At 53.4% G+C, this 27,999-nt stretch overlaps 1 protein-coding gene across 1 annotated transcript in view; it reads left to right on the plus strand.

Annotated features, from left to right (window-relative positions):
• LOC134353287 (serine/threonine-protein kinase MRCK beta) overlaps positions 1 to 27,999 on the plus strand; it is a 145,252-nt gene that overhangs the window by 25,937 nt on the left and 91,316 nt on the right. Inside the window, exons 3-6 of the mRNA XM_063061318.1 lie at positions 18,559 to 18,650; positions 20,749 to 20,832; positions 21,565 to 21,660; positions 27,480 to 27,628. Of these exons, the coding sequence (XP_062917388.1) occupies positions 18,559 to 18,650; positions 20,749 to 20,832; positions 21,565 to 21,660; positions 27,480 to 27,628 (421 nt within the window). The remainder of the gene's footprint in view (positions 1 to 18,558; positions 18,651 to 20,748; positions 20,833 to 21,564; positions 21,661 to 27,479; positions 27,629 to 27,999) is intronic.

Here is a 27,999-nt window from a genome sequence, read left to right on the forward strand (position 1 = left end):
TCTCCATCTCTGCCAGGGACCAGTCCCCCAGTCTCCGTCTCTGCCAAGGACCATTCCCCTAGTCTCCATCTCTGCCAGGGACCATTCTCCCAGTCTCCATCTCTGCCAGGGACAATTCCCCCAGACTCTGTCTCTGCCATGGACCATTCCCCCAATCTCTATCTCTGCCAGGACCAGTCCTCCAGTCTCCATCTCGGCCAGGGACCATAGCCCCAGTCTCCATCTCTGCTCAGAACCATTCTCCCAGTCTCCATCTCTGCCAGGGACCATTCCCCCAGTCTCCATCTCTGCCACGGACCAGTCCCCCAGTCTCCATCTCTGCCAAGAACCATAGCCCCAGTCTCCATCTCTGCCAGGGACCATTCCACCAGTCCCCATCTCTGCCAAGGACCATTTCCCCAGTCTCCAGCTCTACCAGGGACCATTCCCCCAGTCTGCATCTCTGCCAGGGACCATTCTCCCAGTCTCCATCTCTGCCAGGGACCATTTCCCCAATCTCCATCTCTGCCAGGGACCATTCCCCCAATCTCTATCTCTGCCAGGACCAGTACTCCAGTCTCCATCTCAGCCAGGGACCACAGCCCCAGTCTCCATCTCTGCTCAGAACCATTCTCCCAGTCTCCATCTCTGCCAGGGACCATATCCCCAATCTCCATCTCTGCCAAGAACCAGCCCCCAGTCTCCATCACTGCCAGGGACCATTCTGCCAGTCTCTATCTCTGCCAGGGACCATTCCCCCAGTCTCCATCTCTGCCAGGGACCATTCCCCCAGTCTCCATCTCTGCCAGGGACCATTCCCTCAGTCTCCATCTCTGCCAGGGACCATTCCCCCAGTCTCCATCTCTGCCAGGGACCAGTCCCCCAGTCTCCATCTCTGCCAGGGACCATTCCCCCAGTCTCCATCTCTGCCAGGGACCATTCCCCCAGTCTCCATCTCTGCCAGGGACCATTCCCCCAGTCTCCATCTCTGCCAAGGACCATTCCCCCAGTCTCCATCTCTGCCAGGGACCATTCCCCCAGTCTCTGTCTCTGCCAGGGACCATTCCCCCAGTGTCCATCTCTGCCAAGGTGCCATTCCTCCATTCTCCAACTCTGCCAGGACCCATTCCCCCAATCTGTCTCTACCAGGGACCATTCCCCCAGTCTCCATCTCTGCCAGGGACCATTCCCCCAGTCTCCATCTCTGCCAGGGACCATTCCCCCAGTCTCCATCTCTGCCAGGGACCATTCCCCCAGTCTCCATCTCTGCCAGGGACCATTCCCCCAGTCTGCATCTCTGCCAGGGACCATTCTCCCAGTCTCCATCTCTGCCAGGGACAATTCCCCCAGTCTCCATCTCTGCCAGGGACCATTCCCCCAATCTCTATCTCTGCCAGGACCAGTACTCCAGTCTCCATCTCAGCCAGGGACCACAGCCCCAGTCTCCATCTCTGCTCAGAACCATTCTCCCAGTCTCCATCTCTGCCAGGGACCATTCCCCCAGTCTCCATCTCTGCCAGGGACCATTCCCCCAGTCTCCATCTCTGCCAGGGACCATTCCCCCAGTCTCCATCTCTGCCAGGGACCATTCCCCCAGTCTCCATCTCTGCCAGGACCCATTCCCCCAATCTCCATCTCTGCCAGGGACCAGTCCCCCAGTCTCCATCTCTGCCAGGGACCATAGCCCCAGTCTCCATCTCTGCCAGGGACCATTCCACCAGTCCCCATCTCTGCCAGTGACCATTTCCCCAGTCTCCAGCTCTACCAGGGACCATTCCCCCAGTCTGCATCTCTGCCAGGGACCATTCTCCCAGTCTCCATCTCTGCCAGGGACCATTTCCCCAATCTCCATCTCTGCCAAGAACCATAGCCCCAGTCTCCATCTCTGCCAGGGACCATTCCCCCAGTCTCCATCTCTGCCAGGGACCATTCCCCCAGTCTCCATCTCTGCCAGGGACCATTCTCCCAGTCTCCATCTCTACCAGGGACCATTCCCCCAGTCTCCATCTCTGCCACGGACCAGTCCCCCAGTCTCCATCTCTGCCAAGAACCATAGCCCCAGTCTCCATCTCTGCCAGGGACCATTCCCCCAGTCTCCATCTCTGCCAGGGACCATTCCCCCAGTCTCCATCTCTGCCAGGGACCATTCCCCCAGTCTCCATCTCTGCCAGGGACCATTCCCCCAGTCTCCATCTCTGCCAGGGACCATTCTCCCAGTCTCCATCTCTGCCAGGGACCATACCCCCAGTCTCCATCTCTGCCAGGGACCATTCTCCCAGTCTCCATCTCTGCCAGGGACAATTCCCCCAGACTCCATCTCTGCCATGGACCATTCCCCCAATCTCTATCTCTGCCAGGACCAGTCCTCCAGTCTCCATCTCGGCCAGGGACCATAGCACCAGTCTCCATCTCTGCTCAGAACCATTCTCCCAGTCTCCATCTCTGCCAGGGACCATTCCCCCAGTCTCCATCTCTGCCAGGGACCATAGCCCCAGTCTCCATCTCTGCCAGGGACCATTCCCCCAGTCTCCATCTCTGCCAGGGACCATCCCCCAGTCTCCATCTCTGCCAGGACCCATTCCCCGATTCTTCGTCTCGGCCAGGGTCCATTCCCCCAGTCTCCATCTCTGCCAAGGACCATAGCCCCAGTCTCCATCTCTGCCAGGGACCATTACACCAGTCCCCATCTCTGCCAGTGACCATTTCCCCAGTCTCCAGCTCTACCAGGGACCATTCCCCCAGTCTGCATCTCTGCCAGGGACCATTTTCCCAGTCTCCATCTCTGCCAGGGACCATTTCCCCAATCTCCATCTCTGCCAAGAACCAGACCCCAGTCTCCATCACTGCCAGGGACCATTCTGCCAGTCTCTATCTCTGCCAGGGACCATTCCCCCAGTCTCCATCTCTGCCAGGGACCATAGCCCCAGTCTCCATCTCTGCCAGGGACCATTCCCCCAGTCTCCATCTCTGCCACGGACCAGTCCCCCAGTCTCCATCTCTGCCAAGAACCATAGCCCCAGTCTCCATCTCTGCCAGGGACCATTCCCCCAGTCTCCATCTCTGCCAGGGACCATTCCCCCAGTCTCCATCTCTGCCAGGGACCATTCCCCCAGTCTCCATCTCAGCCAGGAACGATTCCCCCAGTCTCCATCTCTGCCAGGAACCATTCTCCCTGTCTCTATCTCTGCCAAGAACCATAGCCCCAGTCTCCATCTCTGCCAGGGACCATTCCACCAGTCCCCATCTCTGCAAGTGGCCATTTCCCCAGTCTCCAGCTCTACCAGGGACCATTCCCCCAGTCTGCATCTCTGCCAGGGACCATTCTCCCAGTCTCCATCTCTGCCAGGGACCATTTCCCCAATCTCCATCTCTGCCAGGGACCATTTCCTCAATCTCTATCTCTGCCAGGACCAGTACTCCAGTCTCCATCTCAGCCAGGGACCATAGCCCCAGTCTCCATCTCTGCTCAGAACCATTCTCCCAGTCTCCATCTCTGCCAGGGACCATATCCCCAGTCTCCATCTCTGCCACGGACCAGTCCCCCAGTCTCCATCTCTGCCAGGGACCATTCTCCCAGTCTCCATCTCTGCCAGGGACCATTCCCCCAGACTCCATCTCTGCCATGGACCATTCCCCCAATCTCCATCTCTGCCAGGGACCAGTCCCCCAGTCTCCATCTCTGCCAGGGACCATAGCACCAGTCTCCATCTCTGCTCAGAACCATTCTCCCAGTCTCCATCTCTGCCAGGGACCATTCCCCCAGTCTCCATCTCTGCCAGGGACCAGTCCCCCAGTCTCCATCTCTGCCAGGGACCATAGCCCCAGTCTCCATCTCTGCCAGGGACCATTCCCCCAGTCTCCATCTCTGCCAGGGACCATTCCCCCAGTCTCCATCTCTGCCAGGGACCATTCCCCCAGTCTCCATCTCTGCCAGGGACCATTCCCCCAGTCTCCATCTCTGCCAGGGACCATTCCCCCAGTCTCCATCTCTGCCAGGGACCATAGCCCCAGTCTCCATCTCTGCCAGGGACCATTCCCCCAGTCTCCATCTCTGCCACGGACCAGTCCCCCAGTCTCCATCTCTGCCAAGAACCATAGCCCCAGTCTCCATCTCTGCCAGGGACCATTCCCCCAGTCTCCATCTCTGCCAGGGACCATTCCCCCAGTCTCCATCTCTGCCAGGGACCATTCCCCCAGTCTCCATCTCTGCCAGGGACCATTCCCCCAGTCTCCATCTCTGCCAGGGACCATAGCCCCAGTCTCCATCTCTGCCAAGAACCAGCCCCCAGTCTCCATCTCTGCCAGGGACCATTCCCCCAGTCTCCATCTCTGCCAGGGACCATTCCCCCAGTCTCCATCTCTGCCAGGGACCATTCCCCCAGTCTCCATCTCTGCCAGGGACCATTCTCCCAGTCTCCATCTCTGCCAGGGACCATTCCCCCAGTCTCCATCTCTGCCAGGGACCATTCCCCCAGTCTCTGTCTCTGCCAGGGACCATTCCCCCAGTGTCCATCTCTGCCAAGGTGCCATTCCTCCATTCTCCAACTCTGCCAGGGACCAGTCCCCCAGTCTCCATCTCTGCCAGGGACCATTTCCCCAGTCTCCATCTCTGCCAGGAACCATTCCCCCAGTCTCCGACTCTGCCAGGGACCATAGCCCCAGTCTCCATCTCTGCCAGGGACCATTCCCCCAGTCTCCATCTCTGCCAGGGACCATTCCCCCAGTCTCCATCTCTGCCCGGAACCAGTCCCCCAGTCTCCATCTCTGCCAGGGACCATTCCCCCTGTCTCCATCTCTGCCAGGGACCATTCCCCCAGTCTCTGTCTCTGCCAGGGACCATTCCCCCAGTGTCCATCTCTGCCAAGGTGCCATTCCTCCATTCTCCAACTCTGCCAGGACCCATTCCCCCAATCTGTCTCTACCAGGGACCATTCCCCCAGTCTCCATCTCTTCCATGGACAATAGCACCAGTCTCCATCTCTGCCAGGGACCATAGCCCCAGTCTCCATCTCTGCCAGGGACCATTCCCCCAGTCTCCATCTCTGCCAGGGACCAGTCCCCCAGTCTCCATCTCTGCCAGGGACCATTTCCCCAGTCTCCATCTCAGCCAGGAACCATTCCCCCAGTCTCCGACTCTGCTAGGGACCATAGCCCCAGTCTGCATCTCTGCCAGGGACCATTCTCCGAGTCTCCATCTCTACCAGGGACAATTCCCCCAGTCTCCATCTGTGCCAGGGACCATTCCACCAGACCCATCTCTGCCAGTGACCATTTCCCCAGTCTCCAGCTCTACCAGGGACCATTCCCCCAGTCTGCATCTCTGCCAGGGACCATTCCCCCAGTCTCCATCTCTGCCAGGGACCATTCCCCCAGTCTCCATCTCTGCCAGGGACCATTCCCCCAGTCTCCATCTCTGCCAGGGACCATTCCCCCAGTCTCCATCTCTGCCAGGGACCATTCCCCCAGTCTCCATCTCTGCCAAGGTGCCATTCCTCCATTCTCCATCTCTGCCAGGACCCATTCCCCCAGTCTCCATCTCTGCCAGGGACCATTCCCCCAGTCTCCATCTCTGCCAGGGACCATTCCCCCAGTCTCCATCTCTGCCAGGGACCATAGCCCCAGTCTCCATCTCTGCCAGGGACCATTCCCCCAGACTCCATCTCTGCCAGGGACCATTCCCCCAGACCCTGTCTCTGCCAGGGACCATTCTCCCAGTGTCCATCTCTGCCAACGTGCCATTCCTGCATTCTCCAACTCTGCCAGGACCCATTCCCCCAATCTGTCTCTACCAGGGACCATTCCCCCAGTCTCCATCTCTTCCATGGACAATAGCACCAGTCTCCATCTCTGCCAGGGACCATAGCCCCAGTCTCCATCTCTGCCAGGGACCATTCCCCCAGTCTCCATCTCTGCCAGGGACCATTTCCCTAGTCTCCATCTCAGCCAGGAAACATTCCCCCAGTCTCCGACTCTGCTAGGGACCATAGCCCCAGTCTGCATCTCTGCCAGGGACCATTCTCCCAGTCTCCATCTCTACCAGGGACAATTCCCCCAGTCTCCATCTGTGCCAGGGACCATTCCACCAGACCCATCTCTGCCAGTGACCATTTCCCCAGTCTCCAGCTCTACCAGGGACCATTCCCCCAGTCTCCATCTCTGCCAGGGACCATTCCCCCAGTCTCCATCTCTGCCACGGACCAGTCCCCCAGTCTCCATCTCTGCCAAGAACCATAGCCCCAGTCTCCATCTCTGCCAGGGACCATTCCCCCAGTCTCCATCTCTGCCAGGGACCATTCCCCCTGTCTCCACCTCTGCCAGGGACCATTCCCCCAGTCTCTGTCTCTGCCAGGGACAATTCCCCCAGTGTCCTTCTCTGCCAAGGTGCCATTCCTCCATTCTCCAACTCTGCCAGGGACCAGTCCCCCAGTCTCCATCTCTGCCAGGGACCATTTCCCTAGTCTCCATCTCAGCCAGGAACCATTCCCCCAGTCTCCATCTCTGCCAGGGACCATAGCCCCAGTCTGCATCTCTGCCAGGGACCATTCTCCGAGTCTCCATCTCTGCCAGGGACCATTCCCCCAGTCTCCATCTCTGCCCGGAACCATTCCCCCAGTCTCCATCTCTGCCAGGGACCATTCCCCCTGTCTCCATCTCTGCCAGGGACCATTCCCCCAGTCTCTGTCTCTGCCAGGGACCATTCCCCCAGTGTCCATCTCTGCCAAGGTGCCATTCCTCCATTCTCCAACTCTGCCAGGACCCATTCCCCCAATCTGTCTCTACCAGGGACCATTCCCCCAGTCTCCATCTCTTCCATGGACAATAGCACCAGTCTCCATCTCTGCCAGGGACCATAGCCCCAGTCTCCATCTCTGCCAGGGACCATTCCCCCAGTCTCCATCTCTGCCAGGGACCAGTCCCCCAGTCTCCATCTCTGCCAGGGACCATTTCCCCAGTCTCCATCTCTGCCAGGAACCATTCCCCCAGTCTCCGACTCTGCTAGGGACCATAGCTCCAGTCTCCATCTCTGCCAGGGACCATTCCCCCAGTCTGCATCTCTGCCAGGGACCATTCTCCCCGTCTCCATCTCTGCCAGGGACCATTCCCCCAATCTCTATCTCTGCCAGGGACCATTCCCCCAGTCTCCATCTCTGCCAGGGACCATTTCCCCAGTCTCTGTCTCTGCCAGGGACCATTCCCCCAGTCTCCATCTCTGCCAAGGTGCCATTCCTCCATTCTCCAACTCTGCCAGGACCCATTCCCCCAATCTCTCTCTGCCAGGGACCAGCTCCCCAGTCTCCATCTCTGCCAGGGACCATTCCCCCAGTCTCCATCTCTGCCAGGGACCATTCCCTCAGTCTCCATCTCTGCCAGGGACCAATCTGTCAGTCTCCACCTCTACCAGGGACCATTCCCCCAGTCTGCATCTCTGCCAGGGACCATTCTCCCAGTCTCCATCTCTGCCAGGGACAATTCCCCCAGTCTCCATCTCTGCCATGGACCATTCCCCCAATCTCTATCTCTGCCAGGACCAGTCCTCCAGTCTCCATCTCGGCCAGGGACCATAGCACCAGTCTCCATCTCTGCTCAGAACCATTCTCCCAGTCTCCATCTCTGCCAGGGACCATTCCCCCAATCTCCATCTCTGCCAGGGACCAGTCCCCCAGTCTCCATCTCTGCCAGGGACCATTCCCCCAGTCTCCATCTCTGCCAGGGACCATTCCCCCAGTCTCCATCTCTGCCAGGGACCATTCTCCCAGTCTCCATCTCTGCCAGGGACCATTCTCCCAGTCTCCATCTCTGCCAGGGACCATTCCCCCAATCTCTATCTCTGCCAGGACCAGTACTCCAGTCTCCATCTCAGCCAGGGACCATAGCCCCAGTCTCCATCTCTGCTCAGAACCATTCTCCCAGTCTCCATCTCTGCCAGGGACCATATCCCCAATCTCCATCTCTGCCAAGAACCAGCCCCCAGTCTCCATCTCTGCCAGGGACCATTCCTCCAGTCTCCATCTCTGCCAGGGACCATTCCCCCAGTCTCCATCTCTGCCAGGGACCATTCCCCCAATCTCTATCTCTGCCAGGACCAGTCCTGCAGTCTCCATCTCGGCCAGGGACCATAGCACCAGTCTCCATCTCTGCTCAGAACCATCCTCCCAGTCTCCATCTCTGCCAGGGACCATTCCCCCAATCTCCATCTCTGCCAGGGACCAGTCCCCCAGTCTCCATCTCTGCCAGGGACCATAGCCCCAGTCTCCATCTCTGCCAGGGACCATTCCACCAGTCCCCATCTCTGCCAGTGACCATTTCCCCAGTCTCCATCTCTGCCAGGGACCATTCCCCCAGTCTCCATCTCTGCCAGGGACCATTCCCCCAGTCTCCATCTCTGCCAGGGACCAGTCCCCCAGTCTCCATCTCTGCCAAGAACCATAGCCCCAGTCTCCATCTCTGCCAGGGACCATTCCCCCAGTCTCCATCTGTGCCACGGACCAGTCCCCCAGTCTCCATCTCTGCCAAGAACCATAGCCCCAGTCTCCATCTCTGCCAGGGACCATTCCCCCAGTCTCCATCTCTGCCAGGGACCATTCCCCCAGTCTCCATCTCTGCCAGGGACCATTCCCCCAGTCTCCATCTCTGCCAAGGACCATAGCCCCAGTCTCCATCTCTGCCAGGGACCATAGCCCCAGTCTCCATCTCTGCTCAGAACCATTCTCCCAGTCTCTATCTCTGCCAGGGACCATTCCCCCAGTCTCCATCTCTGCCAGGGACCATTCCCCCAGTCTCCATCTCTGCCAGGGACCATTCCCCCAGTCTCCATCTCTGCCCGGAACCATTCCCCCAGTCTCCATCTCTGCCAGGGACCATTCTCCCTGTCTCCACCTCTGCCAGGGACCATTCCCCCAGTCTCTGTCTCTGCCAGGGACAATTCCCCCAGTGTCCTTCTCTGCCAAGGTGCCATTCCTCCAGTCTCCATCTCTGCCAGGGACCAGTCCCCCAGTCTCCATCTCTGCCAGGGACCATTTCCCCAGTCTCCATCTCTGCCAGGAACCATTCCCCCAGTCTCCATCTCTGCCAGGGACCATAGCCCCAGTCTCCATCTCTGCCAGGGACCATTCCCCCAGTCTCCATCTCTGCCAGGGACCATTCCCCCAGTCTCCATCTCTGCCAGGGACCATTCCCCCAGTCTCCATCTCTGCCAGGGACCATTCCCCCAGACTCCATCTCTGCCAGGGACCATTCCCCCAGTCTCTGTCTCTGCCAGGGACCATTCCCCCAGTGTCCATCTCTGCCAAGGTGCCATTCCTCCATTCTCCAACTCTGCCAGGACCCATTCCCACAATCTGTCTCTACCAGGGACCATTCCCCCAGTCTCCATCTCTTCCATGGACAATAGCACCAGTCTCCATCTCTGCCAGTGACCATAGCCCCAGTCTCCATCTCTGCCAGGGACCATTCCCCCAGTTTGCATCTCTGCCAGGGACCAGTCCCCCAGTCTCCATCTCTGCCAGGGACCATTTCCCTAGTCTCCATCTCAGCCAGGAAACATTCCCCCAGTCTCCGACTCTGCTAGGGACCATAGCCCCAGTCTGCATCTCTGCCAGGGACCATTCTCCCAGTCTCCATCTCTACCAGGGACAATTCCCCCAGTCTCCATCTGTGCCAGGGACCATTCCACCAGACCCATCTCTGCCAGTGACCATTTCCCCAGTCTCCAGCTCTGCCAGGGACCATTCCCCCAGTCTCCATCTCTGCCAGGGACCATTCCCCCAGTCTCCATCTCTGCCAGGGACCATTCCCCCAGTCTCCATCTCTGCCACGGACCAGTCCCCCAGTCTCCATCTCTGCCAAGGACCATTCCCGCTGCCTCTGTCTCTGCCAGGGACCATTCCCCCAGTGTCCATCTCTGCCAAGGTGCCATTCCTCCATTCTCCAACTCTGCCAGGGACCATTCCCCCAGTCTCCATCTCTGCCAGGGACCAGTCCCCCAGTCTCCATCTCAGCCAGGAACCATTCCCCCAGTCTCCGACTCTGCTAGGGACTATAGCTCCAGTCTCCATCTCTGCCAGGGACCATTCCCCCAGACTCCATCTCTGCCAGGGACCATTCCCCCAGACCCTGTCTCTGCCAGGGACCATTCTCCCAGTGTCCATCTCTGCCAACGTGCCATTCCTGCATTCTCCAACTCTGCCAGGACCCATTCCCCCAATCTCCATCTCTACCAGGGACCATTCCCCCAGTCTCCATCTCGGCCAAGGACCATAGCACCAGTCTCCATCTCTGCCAGGGACCATAGCCCCAGTCTCCATCTCTGCCAGGGACCATTCCCTCAGTCTCCATCTCTGCCAGGGACCATTTCCCTAGTCTCCATCTCAGCCAGGAACCATTCCCCCAGTCTCCGACTCTGCTAGGGACCATAGCCCCAGTCTGCATCTCTGCCAGGGACCATTCTCCCAGTCTCCATCTCTACCAGGGACAATTCCCCCAGTCTCCATCTGTGCCAGGGACCATTCCACCAGACCCATCTCTGCCAGTGACCATTTCCCCAGTCTCCAGCTCTACCAGGGACCATTCCCCCAGTCTCCATCTCTGCCAGGGACCATTCCCCCAGTCTCCATCTGTGCCACGGACCAGTCCCCCAGTCTCCATCTCTGCCAAGAACCATAGCCCCAGTCTCCATCTCTGCCAGGGACCATTCCCCCAGTCTCCATCTCTGCCAGGGACCATTCTCCCTGTCTCCACCTCTGCCAGGGACCATTCCCCCAGTCTCTGTCTCTGCCAGGGACAATTCCCCCAGTGTCCTTCTCTGCCAAGGTGCCATTCCTCCATTCTCCAACTCTGCCAGGGACCAGTCCCCCAGTCTCCATCTCTGCCAGGGACCATTTCCCTAGTCTCCATCTCAGCCAGGAACCATTCCCCCAGTCTCCGACTCTGCTAGGGACCATAGCCCCAGTCTGCATCTCTGCCAGGGACCATTCTCCGAGTCTCCATCTCTGCCAGGGACCATTCCCCCAGTCTCCATCTCTGCCAGGGACCATTCCCCCTGTCTCCATCTCTGCCAAGGACCATTCCCCCAGACTCCATCTCTGCCAAGGACCATTCCCGCTGCCTCTGTCTCTGCCAGGGACCATTCCCCCAGTGTCCATCTCTGCCAAGGTGCCATTCCTCCATTCTCCAACTCTGCCAGGACCCATTCCCACAATCTGTCTCTACCAGGGACCATTCCCCCAGTCTCCATCTCTTCCATGGACAATAGCACCAGTCTCCATCTCTGCCAGTGACCATAGCCCCAGTCTCCATCTCTGCCAGGGACCATTCCCCCAATCTCCATCTCTACCAGGGACCAGTCCCCCAGTCTGCCAGGGACCATTCCCCCAGTCTCCATCTCTGCCAGGGACCATTCCCCCAGTCTCCATCTCTGCCAGGGACCATAGCCCCAGTCTCCATCTCTGCCAGGGACCATTCCCCCAGTCTCCATCTCTGCCAGGGACCATTCTCCCAGTCTCCATCTCTGCCAGGGACCATTCCCCCAGTCTCCATCTCTGCCAGGGACCATTCCCCCAGTCTCCATCTCTGCCAGGGACCATTTCCCCAGTCTCCATCTCTGCCAGGGACCATTCCCCCAGTCTCCATCTCTGCCAAGGTGCCATTCCTCCATTCTCCAACTCTGCCAGGACCCATTCCCCCAATCTGTCTCTGCCAGGGACCAGCTCCCCAGTCTCCATCTCACCCAGGAACGATTTCCCCCAGTCTCCATCGCTGCCAGAGACCAGTCCCCCAGTCTCCGTCTCTGCCAGGGACCATTCCCCCAGTCTCCATCTCTGCCAAGGACCATTCCCCCAGTCTCCATCTCTGCCAGGGACCATTCTCCCAGTCTCCATCTCTGCCAGGGACCATTCCCCCAGTCTCTATCTCTGCCAGGACCAGTCCTCCAGTCTCCATCTCAGCCAGGGACCACAGCCCCAGTCTCCATCTCTGCTCAGAACCATTCTCCCAGTCTCCATCTCTGCCAGGGACCATTCCCCCAGTCTCCATCTCTGCCAGGGACCAGTCCCCCAGTCTCCATCTCTGCCAAGGACCATTCCCCTAGTCTCCATCTCTGCCAGGGACCATTCTCCCAGTCTCCATCTCTGCCAGGGACAATTCCCCCAGACTCTGTCTCTGCCATGGACCATTCCCCCAATCTCTATCTCTGCCAGGACCAGTCCTCCAGTCTCCATCTCGGCCAGGGACCATAGCCCCAGTCTCCATCTCTGCTCAGAACCATTCTCCCAGTCTCCATCTCTGCCAGGGACCATTCCCCCAGTCGCCATCTCTGCCACGGACCAGTCCCCCAGTCTCCATCTCTGCCAAGAACCATAGCCCCAGTCTCCATCTCTGCCAGGGACCATTCCACCAGTCCCCATCTCTGCAAGTGGCCATTTCCCCAGTCTCCAGCTCTACCAGGGACCATTCCCCCAGTCTGCATCTCTGCCAGGGACCATTCTCCCAGTCTCCATCTCTGCCAGGGACCATTTCCCCAATCTCCATCTCTGCCAGGGACCATTCCCCCAATCTCTATCTCTGCCAGGACCAGTACTCCAGTCTCCATCTCAGCCAGGGACCATAGCCCCAGTCTCCATCTCTGCTCAGAACCATTCTCCCAGTCTCCATCTCTGCCAGGGACCATATCCCCAATCTCCATCTCTGCCAAGAACCAGCCCCCAGTCTCCATCACTGCCAGGGACCATTCTGCCAGTCTCTATCTCTGCCAGGGACCATTCCCCCAGTCTCTCTCTCTGCCAGGGACCATCCCCCAGTCTCCATCTCTGCCAGGGACCATTCCCCCAGTCTCCATCTCTGCCAGGGACCATTCCCCCAGTCTCCATCTCTGCCAGTGACCAGTTCCCCAGTCTCCATCTCTGCCAGGGACCATTCCCCCAGTCTCCATCTCTGCCAGGGACCATTCCCCCAGTCTCCATCTCTGCCAGGGACCATTCCCCCTGTCTCCATCTCTGCCAAGGACCATTCCCCCAGACTCCATCTCTGCCAGGGACCATTCCCCCAGTCTCTGTCTCTGCCAGGGACCATTCCCCCAGTGTCCATCTCTGCCAAGGTGCCATTCCTTCATTCTCCAACTCTGCCAGGACCCATTCCCCCAATCTGTCTCTGCCAGGGACCAGCTCCCCAGTCTCCATCTCAGCCAGGGACCATTCCCCCAGTCTCCATCTCTGCCAGGGACCATTCCCCCAGTCTCCATCTCTGCCAGGGACCATTCTGTCAGTCTCCAGCTCTACCAGGGACCATTCCCCCAGTCTGCATCTCTGCCAGGGACCATTCTCCCAGTCTCCATCTCTGCCAGGGACAATTCCCCCAGACTCCATCTCTGCCATGGACCATTCCCCCAATCTCTATCTCTGCCAGGACCAGTCCTGCAGTCTCCATCTCGGCCAGGGACCATAGCACCAGTCTCCATCTCTGCTCAGAACCATTCTCCCAGTCTCCATCTCTGCCAGGGACCATTCCCCCAGTCTCCATCTCTGCCAGGGACCAGTCCCCCAGTCTCCGTCTCTGCCAAGGACCATTCCCCTAGTCTCCATCTCTGCCAGGGACCATTCCCCCAGTCTCCATCTCTGCCAGGACCCATTCCCCGATTCTTCGTCTCGGCCAGGGACCATTCCCCCAGTCACCATCCTTGCCAAGGACCATAGCCCCAGTCTCCATCTCTGCCAGGGACCATTACACCAGTCCCCATCTCTGCCAGTGACCATTTCCCCAGTCTCCAGCTCTACCAGGGACCATTCCCCCAGTCTGCATCTCTGCCAGGGACCATTTTCCCAGTCTCCATCTCTGCCAGGGACCATTTCCCCAATCTCCATCTCTGCCAAGAACCAGACCCCAGTCTCCATCACTGCCAGGGACCATTCTGCCAGTCTCTATCTCTGCCAGGGACCATTCCCCTAGTCTCTATCTCTGCCAGGGACCATAGCCACAGTCTCCATCTCTGCCAGGGACCATCCCCCAGTCTCCATCTGTGCCACGGACCAGTCCCCCAGTCTCCATCTCTGCCAAGAACCATAGCCCCAGTCTCCATTTCTGCCAGGGACCATTCCCCCAGTCTCCCTCTCTGCCTGGAACCATTCCCCCAGTCTCCATCTCTGCCAGGGACCATTTCCCCTGTCTCCATCTCTGCCAAGGACCATTCCCCCAGTCTCCATCTCTGCTCAGAACCATTCTCCCAGTCTCCATCTCTGCCAAGAACCATAGCCCCAGTCTCCATCTCTGCCAGGGACCATTCCACCAGTCCCCATCTCTGCCAGTGACCATTTCCCCAGTCTCCATCTCTACCAGGGACCATTCCCCCAGTCTGCATCTCTGCCAGGGACCATTCTCCCAGTCTCCATCTCTGCCAGGGACCATTCCCCCAGTCTCCATCTCTGCCAGGGACCATTCCCCCAATCTCTATCTCTGCCAGGACCAGTACTCCAGTCTCCATCTCAGCCAGGGACCACAGCCCCAGTCTCCATCTCTGCTCAGAACCATTCTCCCAGTCTCCATCTCTGCCAGGGACCATATCCCCAGTCTCCATCTCTGCCAAGAACCAGCCCCCAGTCTCCATCTCTGCCAGGGACCATTCTCCCAGTCTCTATCTCTGCCAGGGACCATTCCCCCAGTCTCCGTCTCTGCCATGGACCATTCCCCCAATCTCTATCTCTGCCAGGGACCATTCCCCCAGTCTCCATCTCTGCCAGGGACCATACCCCCAGTCTCCATCTCTGCTCAGAACCATCCTCCCAGTCTCCATCTCTGCCAGGGACCATTCCCCCAGTCTCCATCTCTGCCAGGGACCAGTCCCCCAGTCTCCATCTCTGCCAGGGACCATAGCCCCAGTCTCCATCTCTGCCAGGGACCATTCCCCCAGTCTCCATCTCTGCCAGTGACCATTTTCCCAGTCTCCATCTCTGCCAGGGACCATTTCCCCAATCTCCATCTCTGCCAAGAACCAGACCCCAGTCTCCATCACTGCCAGGGACCATTCCCTTAGTCTCTATCTCTGCCAGGGACCATAGCCACAGTCTCCATCTCTGCCAGGGACCATCCCCCAGTCTCCATCTGTGCCACGGACCAGTCCCCCAGTCTCCATCTCTGCCAAGAACCATAGCCCCAGTCTCCATCTCTGCCAGGGACCATTCCCCCAGTCTCCATCTCTGCCCGGAACCATTCCCCCAGTCTCCATCTCTGCCAGGGACCATTCTCCCTGTCTCCACCTCTGCCAGGGACCATTCCCCCAGTCTCCATCTCTGCCAGGGACCATAGTCCCAGTCTCCATCTCTGCCAGGGACCATTCCCCCAGTCTCCATCTCTGCCAGGGACCATTCCCCCAGTCTCCATCTCTGCCAGGGACCAGTCCCTCAGTCTCCACCTCTACCAGGGACCACTCCCCCAGTCTGCATCTCTGCCAGGGACCATTCTCCCAGTCTCCATCTCTGCCAGGGACCATTCCCCCAGTCTCCATCTCGGCCAGGGACCATAGCCCCAGTCTCCATCTCTGCTCAGAACCATTCTCCCAGTCTCTATCTCTGTCAAGGACCATTCCCCCAGTCTCCATCTCGGCCAAGAACCATAGCCCCAGTCTCCATCTCTGCCAGGGACCATTCCACCAGTCCCCATCTCTGCCAGTGACCATTTCCCCAGTCTCCATCTCTGCCAGGGACCATTCCCCCAGTCTCCATCTCTGCCAGGGACCATTCTCCCAGTCTCCATCTCTGCCAGGGACCATAGCCCCAGTCTCCATCTCTGCTCAGAACCATTCTCCCAGTCTCCATCTCTGCCAGGGACCATATGCCCAATCTCCATCTCTGCCAAGAACCAGCCCCCAGTCTCCATCACTGCCAGGGACCATTCTGCCAGTCTCTATCTCTGCCAGGGACAATTCCCCCAGACTCCATCTCTGCCATGGACCATTCCCCCAATCTCTATCTCTGCCAGGACCAGTCCTCCAGTCTCCATCTCGGCCAGGGACCATAGCACCAGTCTCCATCTCTGCTCAGAACCATTCTCCCAGTCTCCATCTCTGCCAGGGACCATTCCCCCAGTCTCCATCTCTGCCAGGGACCAGTCCCCCAGTCTCCATCTCTGCCAGGGACCATAGCCCCAGTCTCCATCTCTGCCAGGGACCATTCCCCCAGTCTCCATCTCTGCCAGGGACCATTCTCCCAGTCTCCATCTCTGCCAGGGACCATTTCCCCAATCTCCATCTCTGCCAAGAACCATAGCCCCAGTCTCCATCTCTGCCAGGGACCATTCCCCCAGTCTCCATCTCTGCCAGGGACCATTCCCCCAGTCTCCATCTCTGCCAGGGACCATTCCCCCAGTCTCCATCTCTGCCACGGACCAGTCCCCCAGTCTCCATCTCTGCCAAGAACCATAGCCCCAGTCTCCATCTCTGCCAGGGACCATTCCCCCAGTCTCCATCTCTGCCAGGAACCATTCCCCCAGTCTCCATCTCTGCCAGGGACCATTCCCCCAGTCTCCATCTCTGCCAAGGACCATTCCCCCAGACTCCATCTCTGCCAGGAACCATAGTCCCAGTCTCCATCTCTGCTCAGAACCATTCTCCCAGTATCCATCTCTGCCAGGGACCATTCCCCCAGTCTCCATCTCTGCCAGCGACCATTCCCCCAGTCTCCATCTCTGCCAGGGACCACTCCCCCAGTCTCCATCTCTGCCAGGGACCATTCTCCCAGTCTCCATCTCTGCCAGGACCAGTCCTCCAGTCTCCATCTCGGCCAGGGACCAGAGCCCCAGTCTCCATCTCTGCTCAGAACCATTCTCCCAGTCTCCATCTCTGCCAGGGACCATTCCCCCAGTCTCCATCTCTGCCAAGAACCATAGCCCCAGTCTCCATCTCTGCCAGGGACCATTCCACCAGTCCCCATCTCTGCCAGTGACCATTTCCCCAGTCTCCATCTCTACCAGGGACCATTCCCCCAGTCTGCATCTCTGCCAGGGACCATTCTCCCAGTCTCCATCTCAGCCAGGGACCATAGCCCCAGTCTCCATCTCTGCTCAGAACCATTCTCCCAGTCTCCATCTCTGCCAGGGACCATATCCCCAATCTCCATCTCTGCCAAGAACCAGCCCCCAGTCTCCATCACTGCCAGGGACCATTCTGCCAGTCTCTATCTCTGCCAGGGACCATTCCCCCAGTCTCCATCTGTGCCACGGACCAGTCCCCCAGTCTCCATCTCTGCCAAGAACCATAGCCCCAGTCTCCATCTCTGCCAGGGACCATTCCCCCAGTCTCCATCTCTGCCAGGGACCATTCCCCCAGTCTCCATCTCTGCCAAGGACCATTCCCCCAGACTCCATCTCTGCCAGGGACCATTCCCCCAGTCTCTGTCTCTGCCAGGGACCATTCCCCCAGTGTCCATCTCTGCCAAGGTGCCATTCCTCCATTCTCCAACTCTGCCAGGACCCATTCCCCCAATCTGTCTCTGCCAGGGACCAGTCCCCCAGTCTCCATCTCAGCCAGGAACCATTCCCCCAGTCTCCGACTCTGCTAGGGACTATAGCTCCAGTCTCCATCTCTGCCAGGGACCATTCTCCCAATCTCCATCTCTGCCAGGGACCATTCCCCCAGTCTCCATCTCTGCCAGGGACCATAGCCCCAGTCTCCATCTCTGCCAGGGACCATTCCCCCAGTCTCCATATCTGCTAGGGACCATAGCCCCAGTCTCCATCTCTGCCAGGGACCATTCCCCCAGTCTCCATCTCTGCCAGGGACCATTCCCCCAGTCTCCATCTCTGCCAGGGACCATTCCCCCAGTCTCCATCTCTGCCAGGGACCATTCTCCCAGTCTCCATCTCTGCCAGGATCCATTCCCCCAGTCTCCATCTCTGCCAGGGACCATTTTCCCAGTCTCCATCTCTGTCAGGGACCATTTCCTCAGTCTCCATCTCTGCCAGGAACCATAGCCCCAGTCTCCATCTCTGCCAGGGACCATTCCCTCACTCTCCATCTCTGCCAGGGACCATTCCTCTAGTATCTGGCTCTATCAAGGATAATTCAAATGACATTTGCAGTAGACAGTGTAAAAGAGAACAAAATTGTTTTTACTTTGTAACCAATTCAGCCCAAAAATAAACAAAAGATAAAGAACTCCATAGTAAGGAAGCAACCTAAATAAAAATTAAAAAAAATAAAAAATAAAAAGAAAGCTTATAACCCATAGATTGTCTGTTCATAATGTGACGCTGGGCTGAAGATAAGGTGTCCAATGGGAGATAATAAAGTAGTGGTGGAGTTGGTGGGCCTTACTGCTTTGGGAAGGTAACTGTTCTTGAGTCTGCTGGTTTCTCGAATCTCTGGTATTGGCCATTGCCATCCTGGAAAATAGTTGCTGTTTGTCTGCTCTGTCTGTACCCTTATGCAAGATTTTAATATGTTTTAATGTGTTTCTGACTGACCCCACCCTCTTCTCTTGCCTTCCATCCACCCCTTTCTCCCCTTTGGTGGGACAGCACCCAATCAGAGCAAGCTCTTGCTCTCTGCGCGAGACACAGACTACTGGCAGCTCACTTGCTTTCTTCCTCTTTCGGCAGCTGGCCCGATCGTGAAGAAGGTGAAGGATATGCAGCTGCAAAAGAGCGACTTCGACATCCTGAAAGTCATCGGCAGAGGAGCCTTCAGCGAGGTAAGCCAGGGAGACGTGCTGGCAGGTTTTCTTCTGAAATGTCTAGGCTCCTCACCTGACAAAGATCTACAGACCATTCCCAGGTTACAAGCACCCAACTTTATTTGATTGTAGAGATATAGCACGTAATAGGCCTTCCAGCTCTTTGAGCCGCACTGCCAGCAACCCCCCATTTAACCCCAGCCTAATCACCGGACAATTTACATTGGCCAATTAACCTACTAACCAGTACGTCTTTGGACTGTGGGAGGAAACCAGAGGACCCTGTGAAGACCCCATGCATTCCACAGGGAGAATGCACAAACTCGTTATCCACGACATTGAACTCCAACACCTTGAGTTGTAATAGGATCTCGTGAAACACTACACTACCATGACACCCCCTCATACTGATGAACATACTCCCATAAATATTATTAAATTCAAACTAGATTTGGGGAAAAAATCTCATATAAACCTCCGACAGTAGTCAGTCACCTTTGTATCTTAAGAACACAAGCTGTCAGTTTCACCATGAGAGGTCACTTAAGATAGTTAGTTTGGAAACTGCTAAAGTAATCACTTCCATTGATACCCATACAACAATACTCAGCCTGTTGAAGCCTGCTGTTGAGAGTGGAACATCCCGGCTCAGTACTTTCATAACTAGGCGGGGGAAGACAATAAATAAATTGATATAGGTATTGATATTGGTTTATTATTGTCACATCTACCAAGACAGAGTGGAAACTTGTCTTGAATACTGTTCCTACCGATCAAACCATTACAGCAACAGGCAATGGTGCCGGAGGAGCTTAGCAGATCAGACAGCATCTATGGAAGGAAATGGACAGTCGACATTTTGTGTCTAGAAAGGGTCTCAACCTGAAATATAGACTGTTTATTTCCCTCCACAGATGCTGCCTGACCTGCTGAGTTCCTCTAGCATTTTGTGTGTTGCTCCAGATTGCAGGTTCTACATTCTCTTGTGTCTTCAAATAAATGTTCACGTTAATTGGCCATGATCAACTCCGAGGCGACCAGTACTTGAGGGACACTTTGGTGAGGGAAGAAGAGAGTGGGAATGATGTCAGAAGCTGGGAGGTGATAGGTGGAAATGACAAAGGGCTGCAGGTAAATTTGATAGGAGAGAACATCTGCCCGTTATCCACACACTCCTTCCATTGGTTCCGTTTCTCACTTCAATTCATTTATTCCCTCCTCTCCTATCAGATTCCATCAGCTTCAACCCCTTGTCACTCCCAGCTATTATCTTCCAACTTCTGACACTGTTCCCACTCTTCACCTTCCCCCATCAACTCTTTCCTCAACTGGATCCACCTCTTGCTGTACCCCTTGCCTTCATCTTTTTATTCTAGCTATCTCCCGTCTTTCTTTCCAGTCCAGATGAGGTGTCTCAACCTGAAACTTTTACTATCCATTTTCCTCCATGGACGCTTTGTGATAGGCCTTCATAAATCAGGGCATTGAGTACTCGGGTTAGGATGCTGGTGAGGCCAAATTTGGAGTGTTGTGTGCAGTTCTGGTCACCTGCTGGCAGGGAAGGAGTGCAGAGAAAATTTTGATGGATGTTGCCAGGACTCGAGGGTCTCAGTGGATTTTATTCCTGGGACTATAGGAGAATGAGGGGAGGTCTTACAGAGTTTTGCTAAATTATGAGGGTGAATGCATGCAAGCTTTTCCTTGGTTTTGGGTGAAAGGTGAAATATTGAAGGGGAATCTGAGGGTGGTGCCAGTGAAAGTGGTGGATACGAATTCAGTTGTAACATTTAAAAGAAGCTTGGATAGAGGAGTTTGGAGAACTCTGTTCCAAATGTTGGTAGGAGCAACCAGGCATATAAATAATTCAGCATGAAGTAGATGGGCTGAAGGGCCTATTTCTGTGTTGTTGTGCTCTATGACTCTATACTGCCTGACCTGCTGAGTTCTTCCAGCATTTTGTGTGTTGGAGATAGGGAAGTGGCACTGAGGTAAAAGATTGATGAATGTTCGGATTTGAAGGGCCCTCATCTGGCAAATTGTCCAGCAGCAGGCAGCTGGGGAGGTGTGCAGAGTGCTGATGTGGACCTATGCTCTCTTTCTCTCTCTCTCCCGACAGATTGCAGTGGTGAGGCTGAAGTTCACCGATTGCGTGTACGCAATGAAGAGGATGAACAAGTGGGACATGTTAAGCAAAGAGGCGGTAGGAACCTTTGGGTTGTAGCATTGCCCATCCCAAATGGGCGACAGGGTCGTTGAGCAGTGAGTGCATCATTTTACAGAACAGGGTCAATCTTCTCTGTCTGCACGTTCTCCCCGTGATCACATGGGTTTCCTCCAGGTGCTCCGGTTTCTTCCCACATTCCAAAGGTGTACCAATTGGTGGGTTATATTGAAGTAAAAAGAAATGGGTGCAGAGCAAAGTTCTTTCTACATTGTGCTGTCATTCCCTAACTTAAAGCCTTTAAGATGGGGGCTGTGATAAAATGAATAGCTGCTAACTGAAATGAGGAATACAAGAGATTCTGCAGATGATGGAAATCCAAAGCAACACAGGCAAAGTGCTGAAGGAACTCAGCAGGTCAGGCAGCATCTATGAAAATTAATAAACAGTCGACGTTTTGGGCTGGAACCCCTTATCAGGACCAGATTGTTCTGATGAAGGGTCTTGGTCTGAAATGACGACAGTTTATTCTTCTCCGTAGTTGTTGCCTGTTCTGCTGAGTTCCTCCAGCAATCTGCATGTGCTCTGAACTGACGTGAGGAACAGCTTTTGAACCCAACCTGGGCTTTGGTCGGTGAGAGAGCTAATTACCACAGAATGGCGAATGTTCGTTGAATTGGCTCCCTAGAAGAGACTGGAATAGAAATCAGAATCCGGAGCACCAGGGAGCCAGTTTTTGGTTAAATCAGCTAATCGCCTACATGTTTTTAGACTGCCCGATTCCGTGAGGAACGCGAGATTCTGGTCAACGGGGACAGTCGATGGATTACCAAGCTCCACTTTGCCTTCCAGGATGAGGATCACCTGGTAAGTCTGGGGCCAAGGACTGGGCGGGGGGCCTGCAGGTCACCTTCTCTGAGATTAGAGGCCTGTCTGTGTGTGTGTGAGAGGGTGGGAAAGGGGCTTGTTGCTGTTGCTTGTATTGTTCTGTGTTGTGTTGAACATTGTGGGCATGCTATTTTGGCCACAGAGTACTTGCAGGCAGACCCCAGTACATCCTTGGTTCTGATGAAGGGTCTTAACCTGGAACATTGACTGTTTATTCTTCTCTGTAGATGCTGCCGAACGTGAGTTCCTCCAGCAATTTGTGTGTGTTGTTTCTTTGGTTGTGCTGGTCGGAAACACAAATAACACATTTCACTGTACATGTAATAATGAACCTGAATCTGAAGAGTTTGTGACAAAGCAGCTTCTCCTGTCTGGAATTCCTTCACTCACTGCCATCACAGTGAGAATCCCACTCTCTGATCAACATCTTTAGTCAACAATGTTTCAGTATTTCAGCCAACAGCTAGGGTAGCTGACTACACTGCTACTTCTGTAGTGTCCCGACAACAATGCAGATCTGCCTCACTACTACACTCTGAGTCAGAGCCTGTACTTTTGAGCTCGAGTCTTCAGAAGGGGACTGCAGCCCAGAATGGTTGAAAGGTAAACTCAGTAAGAGATGTTTATACTCTTCCTTCAGGTGACGTTTGAGACCTGTGTTTTAAAGTTCAAAGTAAATTTACAACCATATACAGCCCTGAGATTCATTTCTTGTGGGCATACTTGATAAATCCATAATAGAATAATAACCTGATAGAATCAATGAAAGACCGCACCAACTGGGCGTTCAACCATTGTGCAAAAGACAACAAACTGTACAAATACAAAGAGAAAGAAATAATAACAGTAAATAAATAAGCAATACATATCGAGAACATGATAAGAAGAGTCTTTGAAAGTGAGTCCATAAGTTGTGGGAACAGTTCAGCGATGGGGCAAGTGAAGTTGAGTGAAGTCCCCTCTGGTTCAAGAGCCTGATGGTTGAGGGGTAATAACTGTTCCTGAACCTGGTGATGTGAGTTCTGAAGCTCCTGTACCTCATTCCTGATGGCAGCAAAGAGAAGAGACCATGAACTGGGTGGTGGGTGTCTCTGATGATGGGTGCTGCTTTCCTGCGACAACACCTTATGTAGGTCCTCAATGGTGGGAAGAGCTTTACCTGGGAGGAAGTGGGCTGTATCCATTACTTTTTGTAGGGTTTTCCATTCAAGGGCATTGGTATTTCCATAACAGGCTGTGATGTAGCCAGTCAATACGCTGTCCACCACTCATCTTGTCGAAGTTGCTGAATCTTCACAAACTCTGAAGGAAGTAGAGATGCTGCCGTGCTTTCTTCGTAATTGCACTTACATGTTGGTCCAGGACAGATCCTCTGAAATAATAACTTCAAGGAATTTAAAGTTGCTGACCCTCTCCAGCTTTGATCCTCTGCTGAGGACTGGCTCTGATTTCCTCCCCCTGAAGAGATAATAATAATAAAAAAGGACCAAGATTAGGCCATTTAGTCCTTTGAACCTATTCCACCACTTAGTAAGATCATGGTGATTTACCTCAGTGCCATCCTTCTTCACAAGCCCTTTGTCTGTCAATATCCAAAGATCAAAAGATCGATATAGCAACTGTCCTGCACAGGACTGCAGGAATCTGCAGAGAGTTGCGGACACATTACAGAACCCAGCTTCTCATCTGAGGACTCTGTCTGCACTTCCCCTCTGCTTCAGTAAAGTAGCCAATATATCCAAAGACCCACCTACCCCAAACATTCTCTCTTCTCCTCTTTGTCATCAGGCAAACGATTCAAAAGCCTGAAAGCATGAACTACCATTCTCAAGGATAACTTTTACCCTGTTAGAAACCATAGAAACCATAGAAAGTACAGCACAGAAACAGGCCTTTTGGCCCTTCTTGGCTGTGCCGAACCATTTTCTGCCTAGTCCCACTGACCTGCACAAGGACCACATCCCTCCATACACCTCCCATCCATGTAACTGTCAAATTTATTCTTAAATGTTAGAAAAGATCCCGCATTTACCACCTCGTCTGGCAGCTCATTCCATACTCCCACCACTCTCTGTGTGAAGAAGCCCCGCTGAATGTTCCCTTTAAACTTTTCCCTCCTCACCCTTAACCCATGTCCTCTGTTTTTTCTCTCCCCTAACCTCAGTGGAAAAAGCCTGCTTGCATTCACTCTATCTACATCCATCATAATTTTATATACCTCTATCAAATCTCCCCTCATTCTTCTACGCTCCAGGGAATAAAGTCCTAACCTATTCAGCGTTTCTCTGTAACTCTCAAGTCCGGCAACATCCTGTTGCAATAAGATCACTGAATGGATTCCTAATATGATAAGATGAACTCTTGTCCTCCCAATTTACCTCATGACCTTGCACCCTACTGTCTATCTGCACTGCACTCCCTCTCTGTCTGTTACACTTTATTCGGCATTCTCTTATTGCTCTAACTTGTACTACCTCAATGATCCACTACAATCCATTGATCTGTATTTCAGTATATATGACAATAATAAACCAACTTGCCAATCATTTCTACAAGACTTTGTTGATGCTGCATTTGGAATATTCTGTTCAGCTTTGGTCACCCTGCTGTTGGAAAGATGCCATTATGCAGAAAGGTGTGCAAATGAGATTTTGAGTATATTACCAGGATAAGATGAAGAAAGGAAAGGCAGCAGGTTCTGATGAATTAGTAATAGAACAAATTATCGCCCTTGAAGATTATGGAATTGAAAAACTTACTGATCTAATCAATGACATTTATGAGACTGGAATAATACCAGAAGAGATGAAAAAATCAGTATTTATCACTCTTCTTAAGAAACCTGGAGCAATAGAATGTGAATTACATAGAACCATACGTTTAATGAGTCATATCACAAAGATACTTCTAAGAATTTTGATGACAAGAACTAAAAGTAAGATGCAAGCTGAAATAGGCAAAGAACAATGTGGTTGTGTGAAAGACAAAGGTACAAGAAACGCAATATTGATGTTAAGGGTACCATCAGAATGAGCTATTCAAGTGCAAAAAGATTTGTTTGTTTATTTTATCAACGACACAAAAGCATTTGATAAAGTGAAGCACAATGAGTTATTTGAAATATTACAGAAAACTCTAGATCTAGATTCGAAAGACCTCCGCCTAATCAGAAATCTGTACTGGGAACAAACTGCCGCTGTAAGAATAGATGGAGAAGTGAGTCAGTTTACGAAAATCAAGAGAGGCATTAGACAAGGGTATGTTTTCTCCCCTGATTTATTTAATGTGTACAGTGAAACAATATTACAAAAAAAAGAGACATCTTGGAAATCAAAGTTGGCGGTGAAAACATCAATAATTTCAGATATGCAGATGACACTGTGTTAATTGCAAGTACAGAGGAAGAACTACAAAACTTAATTGATATAGTTTTGAAGAAAGTGCAAAAATGGGTCTATTTATCAATCGCAAAAGACAGAATGTATGGTGATATGCAAAAAGAAGGAGATTCCTATCTGCTGGCTGAGAATAAACAGGAAAGACATAAAACAAGTACAGAACTTTTGCTACTTAGGAAGCTGGGTGACATCAGATGGCAGGTGCGACATAGGCATCAAAAGAAGAATAGGGATGGCAAAGACACCTTTACGAGAATGAAGAGTATACTGACCAATACTAAACTAGGCATGACAACCCACCTCAGAGTACTGAAATGTTGTATTTATCTGGTTATGTTATATGGATCAGAATGTTGGACAATATCTAGTAACATGAGGAAATAAATTGAAGCAGCAGAGATATGGTTTTTGGGGATGATGCAAAGAATATCATGGACGAAATGAATATCTAACGAGGATGTCATGAACAGAGCAAACAAAAAGAGAAATAATGTATGAGATCATGAAAAGACAACGTAACTTCATTGGACATGTGATTAGGAAAGAGGAGTTAGAATGCATGGTAAGTATGGGAAAGATTGAAGGGAAGAAGGCAAGAGGAAGACAAAGACAAATGATGATGGAGACAGCAGCCCGAGAACTGGAAATGAATACCAATGAATTGATCCACTTGACCCGAAACAGGAGTGTGTGGGCCATGGCAGTCAAAGCTCAACCTGGGCATGGCACCTGATGATAATGATGACCAGGATTTGAAGGACTGTCTTATGGAGTGAGGTTGGGCAGGTGGGCACTTTAGTTACTGGAGTGCAGGAGAGGGTGGCCTCATGAGGACCATGGATAGAGTGAACACACATGGATTTGCCAAGGGGTGGGGGTTCAAGAATTAACCGGTATAGTTTTATGTTGAGAGTGGGAAGATTTAATAGGAACACAAAAAGCAAATTCTTCACCCAGAAAGCGATCAGTATCAGAGGGAGTAACTGAAGACAGGTACATCGATAGGAAAGGTTTAAAGGGCTATGAGCAAAACAAGGGCAAATGGGACATGAATTATAGGGAAAAATTAAATAGGTTAGGGCTTCATTCCCTGGGACAGGAGAATGAGGGGAGATTTGACAGAGGTATAAAAAATGATGAAGGGTAAAGATAGGAGAAGTGCAAGCAGGCTTTTTTCACTGAGGTTGGGTGAGAATAGAACTAAAAGTCTGGGGTTAAGGGTGAAAGAGGAAATATGAGGGGGAGCTCCTTCAGTCAGAGAGTGAAGCAAGTGTGGAAGGGCCTACAAAGGAAGTGATGGATGCAGCATTTAAGAGAAGTTTGGATAAGTACATAAATGGGAGGGATGTGGAGGCCGATGGTCCAGATGCAGTTCAATGGGACAAGGCAGAAGAACAGACTAGATTGGCCAAAGAGCCTGCCTCTGAGCTATAGTGCTCGATAACTCAAGCATTGGTGGGCAAGGAGTAGTTGGGCTGAATGGCCTGTTTTCGTGCTGAATGTGTCTATTACAGTATCTCTGCTTGGGATGCTCTCTGCCTCTACATGCTCTTTGGAAGAACATTCTGAAACTTCACCATCATCTGTGTGTTTGTCCCGGATGTCAGACCCCTTCCTATGGGATTGGTGGTTGGTAATTTGTTCATTATTGTCACATGTACTGAGATACAGTGGAAAGCTCCTGTCTGCGTGATCATCAGGGTGGTACACCAGGAAAAGGCAGATTTCAGAACATACTGTTATGGTTACAGAGGAAGCGCAGTGCAGGGAGATAAATAATGTGCAGGGGCCACAATGAGGTAGACCAGGAGATCAGGAGTTCAGAAAGAAGTCAGTTCAAGAGTTTGATAACAGTGGGACTAAAGCTGTTGGTATGTGTCCTCAAGCTGTTTTTATTTTATTTTCTGCCTGGTGGGAGGTGGAAGAAGAGAGAATGTCTGCTGTGGGAGGGGCTGTTTTCCAGAGGCAGCAGGAAGTGGTGATGTAGTCCATGATGGGGAGACAGGTTTCTCCTTCTTATGTCCATAACTGAATTGCAGTTTCTTGTGAACTTGGGCAGAGCAGTTGCCATACAAGGCTGTGATACAGGGGAGATGTCCACTCCACAGACAAAACCATGAGGAAGGATTTCTTTAGTCAGAAGTACTGAATCTCTGGAATTCATTGCCACAGATAACTATGGAGGCCATGCCATTGGGTACATTTAAATCAGAGGTTGTTGGGATGTCAAAGGTTACTGGGAGAAAGCAGGAGAATAGAGTTGAGAGGGATAATAAAACAACCATGATGGAATGATGGAGGAGACACAATGGGCTGAATGGCCTGATGATGCTCCTTCTGTATGTCTTCTGGTCAGACGGGCTTCGTTTAAATTTCTGGATCTCCTCCTCACTTTTTCAGTATTTCATCATGGATTATTATGCGGGAGGAGATTTCCTGACACTACTGAGCCGGTTTGGTGATCGATTCCCGGAAGACATGGCACGGTTTTATCTCGCAGAACTTGCGCTAGCCATCAGCTCTGTACATGACCTTGGCTACATACACAGGTGAGGAATGCCCAGTTAGATTTCTATAGAATCACTCAAAGTGCTAACTAGTCCAGACGCTGATTCACAGAGCCAGCCAGCAAAATGGCCACTCTGCCCATTGTCTCCATGCTGACCATCTCATTTGCCAACAAGAGGAGCAGATCCTCGTATGCCTGTTCAGAAATTTATCACAATAAGCTGGAAGTTGATGGATTTAGGTGAAGAGGTATGATGGGTAATGTTGGTCCATATTTGGCTGGTGGGATACTGAGTCAAATTTGGAGTAGGAAAACACATTTGGAGTAGGATGCCTAAGCTGGTATCTCACCTCAGAAACAGGCACATGTCAGAGACACAAGAGACTGCAGATGCTTAGAGCAATACAGGAG

Source organism: Mobula hypostoma, chromosome 10 (genome assembly GCF_963921235.1).
Source record: "Mobula hypostoma chromosome 10, sMobHyp1.1, whole genome shotgun sequence".
Classification (NCBI taxonomy): Eukaryota; Metazoa; Chordata; class Chondrichthyes; order Myliobatiformes; family Myliobatidae; genus Mobula; species Mobula hypostoma.